The 17,508-nt window shown below is 40.6% G+C and overlaps 1 protein-coding gene across 1 annotated transcript; it reads right to left on the reverse strand.

The window, feature by feature from the left end:
• Positions 1-9,104: 9,104 nt before the first annotated feature.
• LOC100525910 (olfactory receptor 7E178-like) lies at positions 9,105-10,462 on the reverse strand. Its single transcript, XM_085011704.1, has 2 exons — positions 9,976-10,462; positions 9,105-9,582 (listed from the first exon to the last, which is right to left on the reverse strand). Exons 1-2 carry the CDS (start codon positions 10,341-10,343, stop codon positions 9,105-9,107), a joined length of 846 nt encoding a protein of 281 aa, XP_084867830.1. The 5' UTR covers positions 10,344-10,462.
• Positions 10,463-17,508: the final 7,046 nt, after the last annotated feature.

Consider the following 17,508-nt stretch of genomic DNA (forward strand, 5'->3'; position numbering starts at 1 on the left):
TATTTAGACTATGCACAGAACCCTAAGGGAAGTCTGAAACTCAATGAATATTTGCTCATATGTAATAAAGAATTCCATTCATTACTGGCATAACATGGTTAGCAATGAGTACAAGCTGAAATATTTAATGACATTTTAAAGATTGTATGGCAGGAAATACTGAAGTCTTTCTTATCTCAGGGCACTAGAGCATGGGTGACAAGAAATCCTAAAATGAGCCTCAGCCTATGCATTAAGATGTGCCATCCACTTCTTTTCTGACTCCCCTCCCACCAATATTTATGAAACTCTCTGCCATGGTTTTTCAATTATTGAAAGTTGCAGATGCTATTAGATGGAAAAGAATAGGTCTCATAGAAAGTCCATGACATAGACACAAACAAACACTATTTCATGTTGTCTCTGTTCTTACTAGGACATTCTTAAAAAATATGAAAATACTGGTATACATGGTTCACTGTGTGGAAACCATGCTGCCCACGTTTTGTTTCTATGAAAAATGGAGTGTTTATTCAGCGCTTAACTGGGTTTTTTTTTTTTATTCATGGTGCCTCCTGTATGCCAACAAATTGTAGACTCTGGGGAATCAGGAATAAAGGAGCCTCAGTCATTTCCCTTCATATATCAAAAAGGTACTTATATGAAAAAAAACAAAATATCCTGTCAGGGATGTAGCAGAAACATAACATCAGGTCACCAGATATTTAAGTCAAATAACATGACGATTAGCCTTATCATTAGTAACAGAGTACCTAAATTTATTATACCCTTTCATACACATCCATCTCGCAGTTATAGCATAGAAGTCATCCATTATTCATCCTGTCCTCATTCACAGAAGTAGTATCACAAGTAGTAATCTCAGTAGACAACATTAAGCTCAGGTACACTAAGAACTTCTTTTCAAATACACTAATAATAAGCCTAACAAGAGGATTCAAAATGAACTTGTCAGTATCTAAGTTCCATGCATTAAATTTCACTCTTTCCAGATATTATGAAAGTTTTAAGCAGAGGTGTTGAGATCTAACCACAGATATGCCTGAAGTACATTTTTAAACAATTTTCAGTTTCCTACATGAAGTAAACCTTAAGACTCTGGTTTTATATCTCCTTTTGTAATTGAATAGGCTGATTATAAGTATGGACGAGAAAGTGGACAGTTGAAATGAAACACAGAAGCAAAATCAACAGGGAAGTCTGCTTTGAATTACCTTTTTGTTTCTTTTTACAACTGCACCTGTGGCATATGGAAGTTCCTAGGCCAGGGGTCAAATCAGAGCTTCAGCTGCCAGCCTATATCACAGCCACAGCAATGCCAGATGAGATCCTCCTCTGCAAACTATGCTGCTGCTTGCAGCAACACAGGATCCTTGACCTGCTGATTAAGGCAAGGGATCTAACCCATGTCTTCACAGAAACATCAGGTCCTTCACCCACTGGGCCACGTGGGAATTCCAAATCATCATCCTTCTTAATTTATCCATTCTTTCTATGCATTTGCCTGTAATCAACCATCCTTCCTATAATTGGAAGAACACTACCTACCGCCCGCTGCAATGCGTTCTCCAAAATACTCCAAAAGGAAGAGAATAGTGAACAGGGCGACTCTGGCTGGCTTGAAAATGATGAGATGGGACAATTTGTCTTGGCCAGGAAAAGGCTGCCTAGATGCCCCTGTGTGTGAAGTCTTCAGACTGTCTGACTTCAACCCTTTCTAACTCTTGACCTGGTACAAATTATATAAAATGCTATGAATTTTCTCTTAATAAAGTAAGGATAATGATAGAATTTGGGGGAGATGATGCACACAAAATCAAAGAGACATACACATTCTTCAGAGCTTGGCATTTAGGAAGCCCTCAACAAGAGTGCATGATGCTATGTTTAATGTTTTCTTCCTCCTCATCCTCATCATTGCTTTTATGAGCATTTGAAGTGCTAAGGAGGAAGTTTAGAGACTCCTGGTTGCTACAGTAGAGAGATGCTGGCCAGAGCCAGAACCAGTGAGAATGGATGTGGAACTCTGAATGAGAGATTTCACACCCCAACTAGAGCCAAGAACGCAAACTTCAGAGGCTATGATCCAAAATGCTGTATATTGGTGCCTCTCATGTGTCTAACCCAACTGCTATGTTTGTTCTCTTAAGGAAGAAATCATGCTCCCAACCATCCCTCTATCAATCACTCTCCCGCCTCAGCACTTACTGGGCTGGTCTGCTTCTCTGCTGGACCATGACCAAGGAGTATGGATTCAGTGCCCTCCTCCTGTGTGGTATGTGATTAAGTCTCAGTGTTCCTCCTCAGGACTGGTGGGAAGACAGACTCAGGCTAGGACTGTCTGATGCAAGTTCCTACAAAGGATATGGACACAAATATGGAGCCACATCCTTAGAACTGAGAAACTAAAGGGCTAAAGCTACCACACAATTATTTGCAAAGGTATGTCCTTGTAGGGCACAAAGCTCATAATTAGCCCCTTGGCCCATGTGGTCCCAGTCTCTGGAGACTTGCTAGTATTACTGGAAGAAGAAAAGAGAAAATTGAATGTCTTTGGAAGGTTCTCCTCCCCTCAGGAGGAAGTTCACCTGTACTCCTTGCTTCTTATTTCCTAGTTGTAAGATTTTTCCCCTTAAAGTTCAGACTTTCTTTTTTTCCTCTATTTAACCACTCAATGTGTGGTTTTGATATCTGTATATCCATTGTGGTAAGCATGAAATCTATACAGCCTTAGATCTTAGATGTGATGCTCTTTCCGTTTTCTCATTTGTCTCTAAGAATTACTTATTTTCATTTCCTTAGCCCTTGCTTGCTTTGGCATTTTATGTGATGAGTACTTACAGGCTGTTGTTGTTATTGTTGTTGATGTTGTTTTTCTAGCTTTTGCCAAGTTGAATGAGCCTTCAGTTCTATGTTTATTTCTCTAAGTGAATTAATCAACATATTTGAAACCATTGATTTTTCCTTATTATTTGGTAATTGATATATATTTACATATTTCAGAAAGCTTCCCAGAATTTTGCAGCCAAGTTATTGGCCAGGGATTTGGGCATCTCAAGGATTGATTAGCAGAGGACCACATTCAAGCATACTCATGAGGCTGTGGGTAGGATTCATGTGTACACAGAATGTCATCCAGAGAACTCCCACGGTTCCTTGACACCAATGTCCCTAATGGGACAGCTCAATACATGGTTGTTGGTTTCTATCAATAGGAGCACCCAAGAGAGCAGAGAGAGACAGTTAAGAAGAAAGAACGATTTTTAAAACCTTGTCCCAGAAGTGTCTTTGCAACATCTTCCATGTTCTCATTGTTGGAAGGAAGTCACTATGTCCATTTTATGCTCTATGGAAGGGAATCACACAATAAACCTAACAAGGAGTTAGGATTATTGGGAACATTTCAGATACAGCCTACAACATCTGCCCCATAGTCTATAAGGACTTTGTGCTTCAAGCATATAAAAACTCGGGTTCTTTCCATTTGCTTTTCAGCCTAGTCCCAAATTGACCTATCTACTATTGATATTCTCAACAAAAATTCCCTGGGGACAGGATAGCAAATGTGTAGAACGTCCATCCACTGGGTAATTCTGCAGACTCCACCAGACTGCTCCAGTCCGACAGTATCAAGTAGACCCCCTTGTTTGTTTCTGATGCACTTGGAGAGCCCTTTCATTCACATCATGCCAATCTGCAGCCATTCCAATAACAAATTTAATAAATGCCCATGTTTCTGTCTTCTGCTAGCTAGCGAAGAATCAACACACTCTAGAATATATTTCCTTTATGATTCTTTGAAATCTTAACTCTTGGAGACTCTACCAAAATGTGATTTTGGTTTACCTGTTTTTCCTAGAGGGTAAAGCCGGATATATCTGGATAGCGATGCAATGTAACTTTCCTAATAATATACACACAGCCTTTCTGACTTAGAGATCTCTCTGATGAGGACTGCACTTATTGGCTTATATTTAAGTGACATGAAAAACTTTCATATATATCCAATTAAATTGGAGATGGAGAAATAGATATTATATACTGGTGTGGGGATAAGTGACAGGGGTATATTTAGGGAAGAGAACATGGTATATATTTAGAGGTCCTTTTAGAGCATGAGACTGAAGTTTTTAAATTTATTTTTTATTTGGGTATAGTTGATTTACAGTGTTGTGTCAATTTCTGCTGTACATCATTGTGATCCAGTCATACTATATACATTCTTTTTCTCATACTATCTTCCCTTATGGTCTATCCCAAGAGCCTGGATATAGTTCCCTGTGCTATACAGAAGGACCTCATTGCTTTCCCATTCTAAATGTGATAGTTTGCATCTACCAACCCCCATCCATACAACTTCTTCACCCCCTCCCTGTTGGCAACCACAAGTCTGTTCTTTATGTTGGTGAGTCTCTGTTTTGTAAATAGGTTCATCTGGGTATTTTAGATTCCCACATATAAGTGATATCACATCATATTTGCCTTTTTCATTCTGACTTGCATAACTTTAGAAATGAAGTATGAAAATCTCAGTTGCATTCATGTTGCTGAAATGGCATTATTTTGTTTGGTTTTATGGCTAATATCCCATTGTATATATGTACTACCTCGTCTTAATTCATTCACATGCTGATGGACATTTGGGTTGTTTCCATGTCTTGGCTATTGTGAATATGGCTGCAATGAACACGGGAGTGCATGTATCTTTTTGAATAGTAGTTTTGTCCAGATATATGCCCAGGAGTAGGATTGCTGTATTATGTGGTAATTCTATATTTAGTCTTCTTTTTTTTGTTTTTTTTTTGTTTGTTTGTCTTTTTGTCTTTTCTAGGGCCACTCCTAGAACCCTATGGAGGTTCCCAGGCTAGGGGACTAATTGGAGCTATAGCCTCCAGCCTACGACAGAGCCACAGCAACATGGGATCCAAGCCGCGTCTGTGACCTATACCACAGCTCACGGCAACACAAGATCCTTAACCCAATGAGCAATGCCAGGGATCAAACCTACAACCTAATGGTTCCTAGTTGGACTCGTTAACCACTGAGACATGACGGGAACTCCTATATTTAGTTTTCTGGGGTATGTATAGTGTTTTCCATATTTTTGGCACCAATTTACATTCCTACCAACAGTGAAGGAGGGTTCCTATTTCTCCACATCCTCTCCAGAACTTGTTGTTTGTAAACTTATCAATGGTGGCCATTGTGACCAGTGGGATGTGGTACCTCATAGTAGTTTTTTTTTTTTTAACAATTTGTTAGCTTGGTTCATAATTTTTTTTAAATAATTTTTTTTTATTTTCCCATTGTACAGCAAGGGGATCGAGTTATCCTTACATGTATACATTACAATTACATTTTTTCCCCACTCTTTGTTCTGTTGCAACATGAGTATCTAGACAAAGTTCTCAATGCTATTCAGCAGGATCTCCTTGTAAATCTATTCTAGGTTGTGTCTGATAAGCCCAAGCTCCCGATCCCTCCCACTCCCTCCCCCTCCCATCAGGCAGCCACAAGTCTCTTCTCCAAGTCCATGATTTTCTTTTCTGAGGAGATGTTCATTTGTGCTGGATATTAGATTCCAGTTATAAGTGATATCATATGGTATTTGCCATTGTCTTTCTGGTTCATTTCACTCCGGATGAGATTCTCTAGTTCCATCCATGTTGCTGCAAATGGCATTATGTCATTCTTCTTTATGGCTGAGTAGTATTCCATTGTGTATATATACCACTTTTTCCGAATCCAATCATCTGTCGATGGACATTTGGGTTGTTTCCATGTCTTGGCTATTGTGAATAGTGCTGCAATGAACATGCGGGTGCATGTGTCTCTTTTAAGTAGAGTTTTGTCTGGATTGATGCCCAAGAGTGGGATTGTGGGGTCATATGGTGGTTCTATGTATAGTTTTCTAAGGTATCTCCAAACTGTTCTCCATAGTGGCTGTACCAGCTTACATTCCCACCAGCAGTGCAGGAGGGTTCCCCTTTCTCCACAGTCCCTCCAGCACTTGTTATTTGTGGATTTATTAATGATGGCCATTCTGACTGGTGTGAGGTAGTATCTCAAGGTAGTTTTGATTTGCATTTCTCTAATAATCAGTGATGTGGAGCATTTTTTCATGTGTGTGTTGGCCATCTATATCTTCCTTGGAGAAATGTCTATTTAGGTCCTTTGCCAATCTTTCAATTGGGTTGTTGGCTTTTTTGCTGTTGAGTTGTAGAAGTTGTTTGTATATTTTAGAGATTAGGCCCTTGTCAGTTGCATCGTTTGAAACTATCTTCTCCCATTCTGTAAGTTTTTTTTTTGTTTTCTTTTTGGAATCTATTATATAGCACAGATGAACCTTTACACAGAAAAGAAAATAATGGACTTGGATAATAGACTTCTGGTCGCCTGAGGGCAAGGGGAGGTAGTGGGATGGATTGGGAGCTTGGGGATAATGGGCACAAACTGTTGCTTTTGGAATGGATCAGCAATGAGATCCTGCTGTGCAGCACTGAGAACTTGTCTAGTTACTTATGACAGAGCAAGATAATGGGAGAAAAAAAGAACATATACATGTATGTATAACTGGGTCCCCATGGTGTACAGTAGAAAAAAATCGTATTGGGGAAATAACAATAAAAATAAATAAAATATTTTTCATGTAGATTGCCTATATCCTCATAATTTAGTTGTTTTACTGTGTTTTTGTCTTGTTCCTTTGTCTGAAAGCTATTTCTTTATAATATCATGTTTCCACCTTTCTATGTTTATCATCCCCTTGCCAGGAAGTAAGTAGATGCAGCAGCAGGTGCCTAGTCCAGGAGTTCTTGGGGTGGTAGTGGCTTACATGTACCCAGAGGAGCCCAGGAGCTTGTGTTATTCCCCTGGGCACTTACTTCACCTGCACTGATTTCTCTAGACATGAGGGTAGGGCTTCTCCCCAGCTATTGCTAGGCAGCACCTACTGCAGTGTGGCTCCAAGAGCTGAAGCAGTTGGTGTCCTACAGCCTGAGAGAGAATACAAGGAACAACGCCATAGTGGTAGACTCCACCCCTATCTTACAAAGCCCCCAGACAAAGGCCCCTAGTCTCTAAGCCCAACCAAGATTCCTCAGCTTACACCCTCAGATGTGGTCTCCTTATACTCTAGTACCTCCAGATTATTTCTGCTTGGCAAACCACAGTTTTATCCAGGGAGCCAGTCCCATCTCTCTCTGAGTCTGATTGCTAAAGTCAGAGTTTTCAAGTTCCAATCACTGTCTGCACCAGCATAAGGTTGAGAAGTGCAAGGTGGTAGCACTGACCTTTTGTGGAGGATTGTTTCCATTTTAACTAATGATTGGAGGCTGTGTTCTCCTCCAATATTCCACAGCTCCTCCTCTGTCACAGCTGATCTCTTCACTGGTGGGGGGACTTCCCAGGTTGAAGGAGTTTTCCTCTTTCCAGCTTTCTCCTAGTGGTGCAGGTCCAATCCTGCTTAAGTTCCCATTCTTTCTTTTTCTTCTTTCTTTTGTCCTACCTGGTTTCATGAAGTTTTTATTGTTTATCAGAATCCTGAGGTCTTTGGTCAGTGTTGAACAATTTTTTTTTGTGCAAATAGTTCCACATGTAAATGAATTTTCAATGTAATTGTGGGAGTAAGTGAGCCTCACATCTTATTTCCCCTTCATCCTATTTTCCCCTGAGATTTTGAAAATTGGAAAGCACTACAGAATTTAAAGAATCTTTCATTCAGTTAAAAAAAATCTTGGAGTTCCCATTGTGGGTCAGGGGGTTAGGAACTGGACTAGTACCCATGAGGATGGGGATCTATCCCTGGGCTCACTCAGTAGGTTAAGGATCTAGTGTTGCCATGAGCTGTGGTGTAGCTTGCACAGGTGGCTCAGATCCTGTGTTGCTGTGGGGCTGTGGCACAGGCCAGTACCTACAGCTCTGATTAGACACCTAGCCTGGGAAATTACATATACCACAGTTGTGGCCCTAAAAAGTAAAAAAAATGTCATTATCAAGGCACACATGAAACCAATTACATCAGAATCTCTGGTGTAAAGACACAGTTGTCAGTATTTTCATTCTTTCCAGATAATTTGAATAAAACCCATGGCTAAGAAAGTGTAACAAGTATCATGACAGATATCCTCCACACATAGAATTAATAAATGGAAATTACTATGATAAATACACAGGAGCTGTGGAAAAGATGTACATTTAATCTATTTATCTATCTATCGATCTATCTATCTATCTATCTATCTATATCTATCTGAGTTGTTCATCATTCTAGGATTCTTGGTCCACCAATGTTAAACTCTAAATGATAACCACTAGGGAAAACAGTGTGGAAACTTCTCAAAAAGCTAAAAATAGAATTACAATTTGATGCAGGAATTCCACTCCTGGGTATCTATCCAGAGGAAACCATGACTCGAAAAGATACATTTACTCCAATGTTTCATTGCAGCACTATATACAATAGCCAAGACGTGGAAGCAACCTAAATGTCCATTGACAGAGGAGTGGATAAAGAAGATGTGGTACATATATACAATGGAGTACTACTCAGCCATTAAAAGGAAAGAAATAATGGCATTTGCAGCAACATGGATGGACTTAGAAATCATCATGCTAAGTGAAGTTAGTCAGACAGTGAGACAACATCATATACTATCACTTACAGTTGAATCTAAAAAAAGATACAATGAACTTCTTTGCAGAACAGATACTGACTACAGACTTTGAAAAAATTATTGTTTCCAAAGGAGACTGGGTGAGGGCGGTGGGGATGGACTGGGGGTTTGGGATGGTAATGCTATAATATTTGTGATGTTGGTTGTGTAACTATAAATGTAATAAAATTTATTGAATTACAGGTTAAAAATAGAAAATAAATCATAAATTAGCCTTAGATGTAATAATATTAAATCATGCAGAGATTATTATATAAAAAGTATCCAGGAAAACTCCCCAAGTCTATTTAAAGACATAAAAAAGCAGCAATATTCAGATGTTAAGCAAGGAGAAGAGTGAAGGTCGTAAGAGCTACAAAGAGGATGTGATGAGAGAGGTAGGATATTCAAGTCTACATGTTTAATTTTGCTTCATTTTCTAACCTATGCTCAAAATGGGTGGCCCAGGTTTGTTTGGCTGAGGAACCTCCTCATGGCCCTTTTCATGTCTCTGTTTCTCAGACTGTAGATGAAGGGGTTTAGCATTGGGGTGACCACAGTGTACATCACCGAGGCCATTGCATCATTCCTGGGGGAAAGTGAGATGGCTGAGCTGAGGTACAACCCAATACCTGTTCCATAAAATAAGCAAACAACTGCCAGGTGAGAACCACAGGTGGAGAAGGCTTTATACCCCCCACCTGATGAGGGAACTCTCAGAATGGAGGAAAGAATTTGATAGTAAGAGAAAAAGATGGCTGAAAAAGGAATAGCACCAAAAATGGCACCACTAAAATATGTGACAATGTTATTGGTGAAAATGTCCAAACAGGCTAGATTGAAGAGGTGAGAAGGGTCACAGAAGAAATTTGAAATTTCCACATCCTTAAAGCAGTTAACTTGTAACACAATCAAATTGTGCAGCTGGAGTGAAATGAGCCAGAAAGACAAAGACAAATACCATATGACATCACTTATAACTGGAATCTAATATCCAGCACAAATGAACATCTCCTCAGAAAAGAAAATCAATCATGGACTTGGAGAAGAGACTTGTGGTTGCCTGATGGGAGGGGGAGGGAGTGGGAGGGATCGGGAGCTTGGGCTTATCAGTCACAACGTAGAATAGATTTACAAGGAGATCCCGCTGAATAGCATTGAGAACTATGTCTAGATACTCATGTTGCAACAGAAGAAATGGTGGGGGAAAAACTGTAATTGTAATGTATACATGTAAGGATAACCTGACCCCCTTGCTGTACAGTGGGAAAATAAAATTTAATAAAAAAAAAAAAAAAAAAAAAACAAATTGTGCAGCTGGGAGTCCAAAAGGCTGACCAAAAAAGACAGCAAAACTAAGAAGCAACAGAAGCGTGGGTTCATGATGACTGGGTAGTGCAGTGGGTGACAGATGGCCACAAACCTGTCATAGGCCATCACAGTCAGAAGAGTACCATCCATACATCCAAAAAGTATGAAAAAAGACATCTGAGTTAAGCAGCCCACATAGGAGATGACTCTGGTGTGAGTTTGGATGTTCACAATCATCTTGGAGACTGTGGTGGAGATGAAGCCCATGTCAGCCAAGGACAGGTTGCAGAGGAAGAAGTACATGGGGGTGTGGAGGTGGGAGTCAGAGGCAACAACCAAGATGATGAGCAGGTTCCCCAATGTGGTGACCAGGTACATGGACAGGAACAGGACAAAGAGGAGGGGCTGCAGTTCTGGATCATTTGAGATTCCCAGGAGGAAGAATTCTGAGACACTACTTAGATTTCCAGGTCTATGTACCTTGGACACCTTTTTAAAAAGAAAAGAGGGTGGGTAATAATGAAACAAGTAAGGGGGAATGTAGAACCCTATCCATATTTTGGATATAAGCAATTCATTTGAAAGGTTATACACCTCAGTACCTTCAGCAATATTTCTCAGCATGACAATTTTTTTCTGCTTAGATTTGTTTTCTCATTGATTCTCGTGTCAGTCATCTCTTTCTATTCTCTCTGACTTTATAAAATACTGAAGAGTAAAAGGGAGCAAGGACATTAGATATGCTTCATCCGTGATCTCAGTGAACCACATCTTATTTCTTTAGAAAAAGGATACAATAAGACTTTCCCTTCCTCCTGAAGAAAAAAATATAATTTGAATTTAAAGACATCAATATACCACATCTTCTGATTCCAATCATCTGTTGATGGACATTTGGGTTGTTTCCATGTCCTGGCTATTGTGAATAGTGCTGCAATGAACATGCAGGTGCACGTGTCTCTTTTAAGTAGAGTTTTGTCCGGATAGATGCCCAAGAGTGGGATTGTGGGGTCATATGGAAGTTCTATGTATAGATTTCTAAGGTATCTTCAAACTGTTCTCCATAGTGGCTGTACCAGTTTACATTCCCTCCATAGTGGCTGTACCAGTTTACATTCCCCTTTCTCCACAGTCCCTCCAGCACTTGTTATTTGTGGACTTATTAATGATGGCCATTCTGACTGGTGTGAGGTGGTATCTCATGGCAGTTTTGATTTGCATAGATGATTGGATTCAGAAGATATGGTATATATACACAATGGAATACTACTCAGCCACAAAAAAGAATGACATAATGCCATTTGCAGCAACATGGATGGAACTAGAGAACCTCATCCGGAGTGAAATGAGCCAGAAAGACAAATACAAATACCATATGATATCACTTATAACTGAAATCTAATATCCAGCACAAATGAACATCTCCTCAGAAAAGAAAATCATGGACTTGGAGAAAAGACTTGTGGCTGCCTGATGGGAGGGGGAGGGAGTGGGAGGGATCGGGAGCTTGGTCTTATCAGACACAATTTAGAATAGATTTACAAGGAGATCTTGCTGAGTAGCATTGAGAATTTTGTCTAGATACTCATGTTGCAACAGAACAAAGAGTGGGGAAAAAATGTAATTGTAATGTATACATGTAAGGATAATTTGATCCCCTTGCTGTACAGTGGGAAAATTAAAAACAAAAATAAAGACATCAATATAGAATTGCATAAAACTTATTTCACTGGGAGCTATGTCAGGTCACTTATTATGGAGCATAATATGTGGAAAAAAAGAATGTATACATGTATGTATAGCTGGGTCACACTGTACAGTAGAAAATTGACAGAACAATGTAAACCAGCTATAATGGAAAAAAATCATTATATAAGTATGTGTAAAAACAAAAAAACAAAAAAACCCCAATTCTAGATATTTCCTTCATTTAGAATATTTATAAATCTCTTTGAAATGCAGGACTATGTCATTTAGATTCTAAATGAGCAATGAATATTCATAACAAGAAAACAAATTAGGAATTCCTGTTGCGGCTCAGCAGTTTAAGTATCCAAAATAGCATCTTTGAGGATGCAGGTTCAATCCCTGGCCTCACTCACTGGGTTAAGAATCCTGCATTGATGCAGGCTGCTGCGTAAGTCACAGGTGTGGCTTGGATCTAGTGTTGCTGAGGCTGTGGTGTAGGCTGGAAGCTACAGCTCCAGTTTGGCCCCTAGTCCAGGAACGTACATATGCCACAGGTATGGTCATAAAAAGTAATGAAGAAAAAATTTAAGTGATATTCAGAGATTTGCAGTCTTTTTTTTCTGACTTTCCTCCTTCATAAAATAAGCAATTATTCAAAGATCAGGGTTGTGTTTTAAAATTCATAGTTTATACATCACATCATTGGACTTTGAATTTCAATAAGCACAGCTTAGTTAAGTGCACATAATCACCAGCATTGGTGACAATGAAGATGGCATAGTTAGGCATTAGACAGAGATTTTTGTCAATGATTAAACAATAATGAAATTTTAAAAATACTCAAAAAATTTATACAGGGTTATTTTTTCAAAACAATACTATCACAGTAAAATGTCTGGTGTCTGAGACCATTTTACTTATTTTGGAGTCTCTTCTGTAGTGGTGGAATAACACTGCTTCATTGTTTTCTTTTTATCCAGTGTAATGAAGTTTGGTAGAGAAAATTGCATACATTTTGGTTGTCCTTGTGTAGGCTTTTAAAAGATGTACAAAATGATTATTTAATACACACTGACATCATGATGATTATCACAATCAAGTCAACTAACATATCAATGACCTCACTTTTTGCGTGTGTGTGTGTGTGTGTGTGTGTGTGTGTGTGTGTGTGGTAATAGTTAAGCAGATCTCTCTCAGCAGATTTCAAGAATACAATAAAGAATTATTAACCATTGTTATCATACTGTAAATTAAATCCCCCAATTTAGTCATTTTATAAATGAAAATTTGGGCCCTTTGACCAAAATCTTCCCACTTCCTCCACCTCCTGCTCCTCCCAAATACATATCTAAACCAGATTATCCTATGAGTCTGATTTCCTTAGCTTCTACATATAAGTGAGACCATACAGCATATGTCTTTCTATGTCTGGTGTATTTCACTAAGTATAATGCCCTCCAGTTCCCACCATGTTGTTACAAGTGGCAGGATTTCCTTTTTTTTCTAGCTGAATAATAATCCATTGTCTCTGTATATGTCTATATATACACATACCATATTTCCTTTAACTCCACATCTGTCGGAAGACACAATGGTTGTTTCCTTATTTTCATTTATTTGAATAATATTGAAGCAAACATGGGAGGGCAGATATTTCTTTGAAGTCCTGATTTCATTTATTTGGGAAATACCCTGAAGTGGAGTTGCTAGATCATGTGGAAGTTCTATTTCAATTAGCAGATATTTTTAGTTTTTAGGAGACTGCCATTCTGTTTTCCATAATAGCTGAACCAATATTCATTCCTACATACCAGGTACATGACTCCTTTTTCTGCACACCCCCACCAATATTTGTTGTCTATTTTTTGTGTGTAATCACCATCCTCACACATGAGAAGTGATATGTGAATGGGGTTTTGACTTGAGTTTCCTGATAATGATGTTGAGCTCATTTTCAGACACCTGGTAGCCTTGCTTTCCTGATCATAAACCCTTTTGTTTATAGCTGAGGAGTTTAGCACCAGGGAAGGTCCCATGGCCAGGGGTAAGACCCAGCTTTCTTTTTTTGTGGTCTTTTTTTTTTGCCATTTCTTGGGCCTCTCCCATGGCATATGGGAGGTTCCCAAGCTAGGGGTCTAATCAGAGCTGTAGCCGCCAGCCTACACCAGAGCCACAGCAATGCTAGATCTGAGCCGCGTCTGCAACCTAAACCACAGCTCATGGCAATGCCCGATCATCAACCCACTGAGCAAGGGCAGGGATCGAAACCTGCAACCTCATGGTTCCTAGTTGCATTCATTAACCACTGTGCCACCGTGGGAACTGGACCCAGGTTTCTCATGTCTAGTTAATAGGTTTGCATGTCAATCTTTCTTGATAAAGGGATTGCAATTTGCTTACTTCTGCTACCTGATCGTAATTCAGTTTCATTATTTTGACATGTCACTCTATGATTTGATGGAGAAAAATTAAAAATAAACAATGTAGAGAGACCCAGGACAAGATGGCGGAGGAGTAGGGGGACACGCTTGCACTCTCCCACAAACACAACAAAAAAAGCACATCTACAGAAGAAATGACTCGCACAGAACAGCAACCAATCGCTGGCAGAGGAACCTAAACTCCAATAATGGCAAGACGTTCGTGACATTATTGGGCAGAACGGGAGAAAAGAGGAGAGTGAGAGAAGCTGAATCCAAGCGGGACGGGTGCTCCCGAAAGGGAAATGAGGAGGAGAAAGGGATCCCGCACCCTGGAAAGTCACCTACTCGGGGGAAAGATCAAACGAACCGGAGGAATCTCCAGATGCAGAGAAGAGTGTAGCAGTAAGTTGGAGTACGGAAACGCTGATCAAGAACCAAACGGACCATCTGAACTACGGGCACAGTCACCAAAAATTGAGACGCCTGGGTGGAGGCTGGGCACCGAGACCTGGGCTCCAGAGGTTAGTCCCCGAGAATGGGCTGGGGGGGCAGGGCGGAGCGGAGACTGCTTGGGAGGTCTAGAAACCAGTCTGTCAAGTTTGATGGGGCAGAGACTGCCTGGGAGACTAGAAAACAAAGCTGTCGCAGAGGAAGGGAGCAATACTCTAGGGGTGGGGAAGTGGAAAGCCGCATCAGAGGGAACCTGGGAGAAGAGTCTGGTCTGCGCCTGTGCTGGGGAGGGGAGAGAAGAAGGGGTGGGTCCCCATAGAATACTCCCCATGCCACAGCAAGCTTACAGGCCCGCTAGCTAGCAGAAAGCTGTGCTCCCCAGTGCATCCCCTACACCCACCCACGCCACCCTCTACGCTCTCGCTGGACCTGAGGCTGCCTGCCATCTGGGAGGGCTGGCCTCAAAAATTGCCTGAAGCCTACCACCACAGGGGCTGTCCCTGCACAGGTCTGCTTGACCTTTGGAGGGGCTACACTTCTGCAGAGCAGCACCAAGCACCACCAGCCCCCGAGAAAAGGCCTGCAGCACAGAAAAGGTAGAACAAGCCTAGCCAGGCCGTGAATAGACCCGCCTAATTCTCGGACAGTTTTTCTGAATTGGGCTGCCCCGAGGAGGAGCCTCTTGGGTTTCCAGTGGCCCTGCTACTTGTCAAAGCCCCCAGTGGGTGCCGAGCCCTAGTGGATCAGCCGCCTAGGACTGCCAGCTCCAGAAAAGCTGCAACAAGCCTGGCCAAGTCAGGAAAAGATCTCAGATGGTCTTTCTGAGTTGCGCTGCCCTGGGGAGGAGCCTCTTGGGTTTTTGGCAGCCCTGTTAGCCACCCAAGCCCTCAGGGGTGCCCCACTCCCGCAGAATAGCTGCTCAGCACCACCAGTCCCCTGGAGGAGCCCCTGCAGCCCAGAAAAGCTGCAACAAGCTTGGCCAGACTGTGAAAAGATCCACCTACATTCTCAGGCCATCCTTCTGAGTTGGGCTGCCCTAGGGAAGAGCCTCTTAGGTTCTCAGTGACCCAGATAGCTGCTCAAGCCCTCAGGGGGTGCTGCACTCCTGAGGAACAGCTGCTCAACACCGCCAACCCCCTGCAAGAACCCCACAGCCTAAAAACACCAGAGAAAGCTCTGCATGACCAAGTGAAATCTGCTACCATCGTGGCGTGGACCTCCCAGTCCTGTCTGCCCTCAGGAAGTCCTCCTTTTCTTCAAAGAAACACGGTTAGCCCCATCAACACTCCAGAAAAGCCACACTGCCTCAAAAAAGATTGACCAACAATGCCAGCCCTCAGGAAATATTCCACAGCAGTGACAAGGCAAACACTGCCCGATCACAGAGAGTACAACTCCCTCAGGAGAAAGAAAACTACAAGCAAGATGAAGAAGCTGAGAAACCACCCCCAGTCAAAGCAACAGGAGAACTCACCTAAAACAGTCAACAATGAAGCAGATCTCTGCAGTCTGACAGACCTGGAGTTCAAAAGAGAAATAGTGAAAATACTGAAGGAATTAAGAGAAGATATGAACAGTAATGCAGACACCCTCAGAAAGGAAATAGAAAATATAAGGAAGAGCCAAGAAAAACTAGAACATTCATTTGCAGAGATGCAAACTGAACTAAGGGCAGTAAAAACCAGAATGAATAATGCAGGAGAACGAATCACTGACTTGGAAGATAGAATAATGGAAATCACCCAATCAAGTCAGCAGACAGAAAACCAAATCAAAAAACTGGAAAGCAATATAAGAGACCTATGGGATAATATAAAGCAGGCGAATCTACACAAAATAGGGATTCCAGAAGGAGTAGAAAAATATAAGGGAATGGAAAATATATTTGAAGAAATTATCGCTGGAAACTTCCCAAATCTAAAGGATACTGGGTTCAAGATACAAGAAGCACAGAGGGCCCCAAACAAACTGAACCCAAATAGACCCACACCAAGACACATCATAATAAAAATGGCAAAAGTTAGTGATAAAGAGAGGATCCTAAAGGCAGCAAGAGAAAAACAGAATGTTACCTACAAGGGAACCCCCATAAGAATATCAGCTGATTTCTCTACAGGAACACTACAGGCCAGGAGGGAATGGTAAGAGTTATTTAAAGTGCTAAAAGGGAAAAAATATGCAACCTAGAATACTTTATCCAGCAAGAATATCATTTGAAATAGAAGGGGAAATAAAATTTTTTTCCCACCAAACAAAAACTTAAAGAATACAGCAACACAAAACCCAGGTTAAAGGAAATATTGAAAGGGCGTCTCTAAACCAAAAAGAAAGGAAGGAAAGGGAAGAAAAAAGAAAAGAAAAAAAAAAGAAGAAGAAGAGGAAGAACTAGGACTGGGGAAACCACAATCAGAGAGCAGTCACTCAAATAAGCCAGCATACAGATTTAATCATGAACATGCTTCAAACAAAATAAAATTAAAAAGAAAAAGATAAAAAAGAGTCATCAAAACCATAAAATGTGGGCAAGGGATGTTAGGAAGTAAATAACCCTTTTTTTTGTTTATTTGTATGTTTCTCTTCTTAATTTTAATATAGTAATGAAGTGTTTGAACTTACAGGACCATCAGGCTAAAACACACAATTATGGGAAGGGGTTAGCATACTTCAAAAACAGGGCAACATCAAGCCAAAACCAAACATTGCATTTGCAAAAAATGGAAAAAAAAACACTCAAGCAGATAATAACAGGAGACCATCCAACCAAAAAAAAAAAAAAAAAAAAAAAAAAAAAAAAAAAAAAAACGAAGAATGGAGAACCATAGAATCAACTGGAACACGAAGTTCAAAATGGCAATAATAATCTTCTATCAATTATCACCTTAAATGTCAATGGACTGAATGCCCCAATCAAAAGACACAGAGTGGCTGAGTGAATTAAAAAGGCAAAAACCTTCAATATGCTGCCTACAAGAAACTCACCT

This window comes from Sus scrofa, chromosome 2 (assembly GCF_054392235.1).
Source record: "Sus scrofa isolate SSC_HxYL_T2T_F1_AM1 chromosome 2, Sscrofa_HxYL_maternal_Yorkshire_Landrace_v2.0, whole genome shotgun sequence".
Lineage (NCBI taxonomy): Eukaryota > Metazoa > Chordata > Mammalia > Artiodactyla > Suidae > Sus > Sus scrofa.